General features: G+C 43.0%; 1 protein-coding gene across 1 annotated transcript; it reads left to right on the top strand.

Annotated features, from left to right (window-relative positions):
- The first annotated feature begins 494 nt into the window (after positions 1 to 494).
- Positions 495 to 4,880, top strand: LOC123186947 (Werner Syndrome-like exonuclease). Its single transcript, XM_044598678.1, has 7 exons — positions 495 to 839; positions 1,204 to 1,380; positions 1,519 to 1,649; positions 1,771 to 1,932; positions 2,502 to 2,612; positions 2,700 to 2,845; positions 4,616 to 4,880. Exons 1-6 carry the CDS (start codon positions 584 to 586, stop codon positions 2,751 to 2,753), a joined length of 891 nt encoding a protein of 296 aa, XP_044454613.1. The 5' UTR covers positions 495 to 583; the 3' UTR covers positions 2,754 to 2,845; positions 4,616 to 4,880.

The following is a 4,880-nucleotide window of genomic DNA, read 5'->3' as shown; positions in this document are numbered from 1 at the left end:
TAAAAAAAATATATGACTGTTTTTTTATCTAACTAACTTTTCTTGAAAAAATATTGCCATTTTTTCCCTAAGCCAATAGCAGACCATGAGCGAGCCAAGGAAAAAATGAACGAAGCGGACTAGCCATCGAGCGAAAACGAGCAAGAAACTAGACATGATTCAAAGCGCGGACGCAAATTCATTGCTGGCAATGCACTTGTGGCTTCAAAATCTCTATTCATTGCTACTAATGCACTTGTGGCGCAAGGATGCAAAGCGGTAACATCATTGGACAAAAGCTCAGTATTAATTTTACATCTCCTTTGGAACACAAAGTCGACGCAGACGCTCACCCTCGAGAGACCAAATTCTCTTGGATTTGCCGAATTTCTGATTGAAAGGTCTCTTTGATTTGGATTCTGCCAAATGTTTCTCACCTGACCTTTATGCCATGTAAAGTTGCTGAAAGTTCCCTCTCAGCCCCCCACAATTTTAAAATTGGCAATATACATACAGGAAGAATGAAAACTCGAACTTTTCCCCTCCCCCCAGACTCCCAGTCCCACCACCGGCGCCGGCGAGTCGTCCACCGGATCCGGCCGCCATGGAGTCCGGGGCGCCTCCCGCGTTGCCCTGCCCCGTCGACGACGACGACGATTTCTACTGGGACGCCGAGGCCGAGGCGGAGCTCCAGGCCATCGAGGCCGCCTACGCCGCCGAGTCCGCCAAGCGCCGCCGCCTCCCCGACTGGTCCAAAACCCCCGCCGCCCCCGCCCCCGTCCGCCCACGACCCAACCCGGCCCCCGCGGCCGCGAGCGCCTCCTCGCCGTCGTGGGTCCTCTCGCCCCCCACTTGCCAAGGTGCGGCTCCACTTTCCCCTTCCTCCCGAAATCAAAGAACCCAAGAACTCATCTTTCCACCCAAATGTGCGTGGAAGAACTAGGGTTCTTGGTGCTACAGTTTCACCACTTGGAAGAAAATCCCCTGTTAGGGTTCAGTTTTACAGTTTTTGGTAAGATGGCAGCTCTGTCTGATTGTTCATGTATTATATACTCTGTTAGGATTCAGTATCGTCACCGACAGTGCTATGGTTCATATGGATGGGTTGGTTGGTTGGTCGATTTGTGTAGAATGGCACCTAGTTGTAGTGTATGTTTATCTGCCTTAATCTTCTTGTGGGATTGACACATCTGAATCCTGTCTCCGCTGGATTTTGCGCCACAGGGAGTGTGAAGGCTAGGTACCAACAGGTGGCATTCAGCGGCAAGATAGTGTACTGCCGGACAGCAATTGAAGTGGAGAAAGCTACACGGGAGATTGTGCGCAAAATCGAAAGCATGAAGGCCTCTGGCCAGGTCTCCCTTGGTTTCGATCTCGAGTGGAAACCCTTCCCCAGAAGAGGTTTGCTGTTCTGCCCATAGCCTAATGTTTAGTTGCATTTTCAGACTGCAAAATGTGGGTTTCTGGATGAATGGTTTTTAAGTTGACTCCTGCAAATGATCTAATCTGACGGAACAACCATTGCCATGGATTTTGCAGGAGAACCGCCTTGTAAAGTCGCGCTAATGCAGTTATGCATGGACAAAACTCATTGTTATCTCATGCATATCATTCACTCTGGGGTGCCTCCCATCTTGAAATCTCTTTTGGAGGACAGTTCATCCGTTAAAGTGCGTAATTTGGTTTTCCCCATAAGACATTTGCTTCTTTCTCCATAGATTATATGCTCTTCCCCCTAGAAACGGGTTGCCCCTTTTGGTCATGTAAGACATTGTTGTCTTGTCTATGCAGGTTGGAGTATGTATAGACAACGATGCAAGGAAAATGTTCAATGATTATGAAGTACGTGTACAACCATTGATGGATTTATCAACTGTTGCAAATGTCAAGTTAGCTGGGCCTTATAAAAGATGGAGTCTTGCTGCATTAACCGAAATGATCACATGTAAAGAGGTAATTCCTATTGTATTAGCTACTCCCTCCGTCCCAAAATGTAAGATCATTTTTTACACTAAGATATTATCAAAAATGATCTTACATTTTGGGACGGAGGGAGTATTGTTTAGTACTGCTTTTTTTTATCCAGTTCTGTTGGCACTGGAAAGAAACACTCTTCAGGCATTTATTCATTTATGTGTTTTATGTATCAAGGAAATTTGGTTGGTTGAACGATAGAGGTTCAATTATGATTTGGTAGACAGAACACCCAGATGCCTAGGGAATACAAGCATTTTTATCATCAATAAATTATTAAATTGAAATTCTTCTGGTTGCTGATATTTGCAATTTGCATGCTTGGTCTATATCTCTGCATTGTGGGAATGCTTGATGGGGTAGTTCCGTGGTTGAGACAATTTCAGTTATTGTTTAGCAGAACAAACTCTGAAGTTTCTATGAAATGTAATTTTTTTTGCTAGATAAGCTGCTTGGGTTATATTCTTTTACTGATTTATTGTTTTCATTGCACTAACTTGTTGCTGTGTTGCAATGCTCTTTACCACCCGCAACTTCATGCCTATAAGTTACCAAAGCCTGGCAACATAAGAATGGGAAACTGGGAGTCTTTTGTTCTCTCAAAAAAGCAACTTGAGTATGCTGCTACGGATGCCTACATCTCGTGGTACTTGTATGAGGTATATGAATATACTATTCAATTTGCTTTCTTATAAGCTGATATTCCTTTCTCCACAGTCTTGACAGCAATTACTGCACTTTGTTAGGTACTACGGAGTCTTCCTGATTATACTCCTGATATTGAAACAGAGGTTGTTTAGGGAACATATTTGCAGATACGCAAGAAATCGGAAAGTGTACTGTTAAGCTATTGATGACTCCCTAGTGTTCTGTAACTTCACTTCTCAACCAGGTCAGCAATGTTGAATCTTTTACAGTTTACATTACCTGCAGAAGCCGATGCTAGCTATGACTTATTTTCACCTCCAATGATTCTATGCTGTCTTGTCCCACTCAGGGTTTAGCACAAGATTCTTTCTTATATGTGGAGAATTGGATACCATAGATTTTACATTAGCTTTTACTTGTTTATGAATGGTTTCAAATGGTTCAAGGCTAGTTTAGTTTTTGTTTGGTGCCATTTAGTTATATTGTCTGTATATTCTGAAAATCTTCCTTGAGAAAATCAAAACTTGTTGGTTTTCCTTGTTTTTATCAAAAACTTGCTAGTTCCAATTAGGTCTGTCATAAAGTCCCAACTTAGGGCACTCCCAGTGCTCCAACCCGTTCCGTATCTAAATTTGCCATATAGCATTAAACCTGATGTGGAGGTACAATTAAAGATCTTTTTTGACATGGGGGTATAATTAAAGGTGAGAGAGAGGAAACCGCACCTAGATTTAGATATGACTCTTGTAGGTGGAACTGAGACAAATTATTTGCCATCCTGATCTCTTGCGCATATCCTCCTCGCTTTTGTTCACTTGCCCATCGTCCTCGTAACCACAGTATGCTCATTGCCCAACCTGTCGTTGTCCTCTCCTTTCTAACCAAGCCGCACCGTCATCCCAATTCAAAACCGCGGCAGCTGTTGTCTCAGTTCGAAGCCACCAGAGCCATTGTCTCCACACCGCCTCAAAGTGTCGTGACCTCTGCATTGTCGCCTCATGAAACAGTTGTTGTCGCATCCTCGCCGACCCAAGCAGCTGCTGGTATTGCATCCTAGATTGACTGACATGAATAGTGAGCATGACCCTACCAACAACTGGATCTCCCATGCACAAAAGCGCCCATCAGGCCTTCTCCTTCAACTCCTGTCAGCCATCTCCTGCTCCCATCTTCGCGCACAGCGAGGCTCCAGCAAATTCCTGGCAGCAGTGTGCTCTCTCATGTGCCTTCCCATCTTTCCTCAATCATTTTTGTATTGCATTCATCTGAGCACCACTGCCGCAATTGATCAGTCACCGTCACTGCTCCTGGCAGTTGTGTACCGAATTGAAATCTTTAATCTGGAATCATGGCGGTACAAGAAAGTCAGAATTTGGAAATACAACAGTTAACCTGGACATTCTCCTGTTCTTATAAATTGAAAATTATCATCTCAATATTTTGTTGACGTGTTAATCTATCGTGTGAAGTTTAGCAGTCTGCACAAGAGAATGTGTTATCTTTGAGTATTATACATGCCATCTTCCTTTAGGCCATCTAGAACTGTTGGGGCAGATGATTATGTCAATATTATGGACACAATCATGCAATCATATTATCACCAAATATGAGTTGAGACAGCATAGTTATTATTAATTACATGTTCATTTGATTCTGGTTGATGATTATGTTATACATCATATTCTGTCATAAAATCTGTGGTACTCACAATACTTAGGAGAAATGTGAAATGGCGGTCGAGATGCCATTTCTGGCTCGAATGAGCGACTTTGACATGTTCTTAAATCCAGTCTCAACTCTTGGCTAAAAAGAATCACTTCCACTAATACAGAACATCTTGTGGCCACTTTACTTTGTTTGAACAAGCTTGAGCACAACCTTCAGTTGGATTTAGGCATTCAGTTCTTCAATCTTCAATGGCAAACAAAAATCTGTTGGTGATATTGATTTGACCCCATGCCTGCAGATGTAAATATTGCGTTGCTGATGCTCATTGTTAACCCTATGCCTGCAGGGTTGAGTAGGAGGATCTCCCCCCTAGATTGGAACCAAAGGATTGCGAGGATGGTGAACATTTGCTTAAATCTGTTGTAGTATTTTGTTCCTGTTGTGATCTAAAATCGTGAAGGTTAGCACCTTCACCGTGAATCATTGCTCATTTATCTTGATCATATTAATTGTTGCCGAGAACAATTTGCGCCCAGTTTTTTGGCCATCAAGAATAAGTAAACGAAAGCTGAGCTTCCTGTCAAAAAATGGGGAATTTTGGTTGGGATTAA

This window comes from Triticum aestivum, chromosome 2A (genome assembly GCF_018294505.1).
Source record: "Triticum aestivum cultivar Chinese Spring chromosome 2A, IWGSC CS RefSeq v2.1, whole genome shotgun sequence".
NCBI classification, from domain to species: Eukaryota; Viridiplantae; Streptophyta; class Magnoliopsida; order Poales; family Poaceae; genus Triticum; species Triticum aestivum.
Note: the sequence above shows the minus strand (reverse complement) of the source record. Positions and strands in the feature narration are given on the sequence as shown.

Excerpts from the sequence above, each read along its gene's own strand:
- LOC123186947 (XM_044598678.1), top strand. The coding sequence starts at position 584 with ATGGAGTCCGGGGCGCCTCCCGCGTTGCCCTGCCCCGTCGACGACGAC. Across the intron at positions 1,381-1,518 it reads GAAACCCTTCCCCAGAAGAG|GAGAACCGCCTTGTAAAGTC; the intron begins GTTTGCTGTTCT and ends TGGATTTTGCAG. Across the intron at positions 1,933-2,501 it reads AAATGATCACATGTAAAGAG|TTACCAAAGCCTGGCAACAT; the intron begins GTAATTCCTATT and ends CATGCCTATAAG.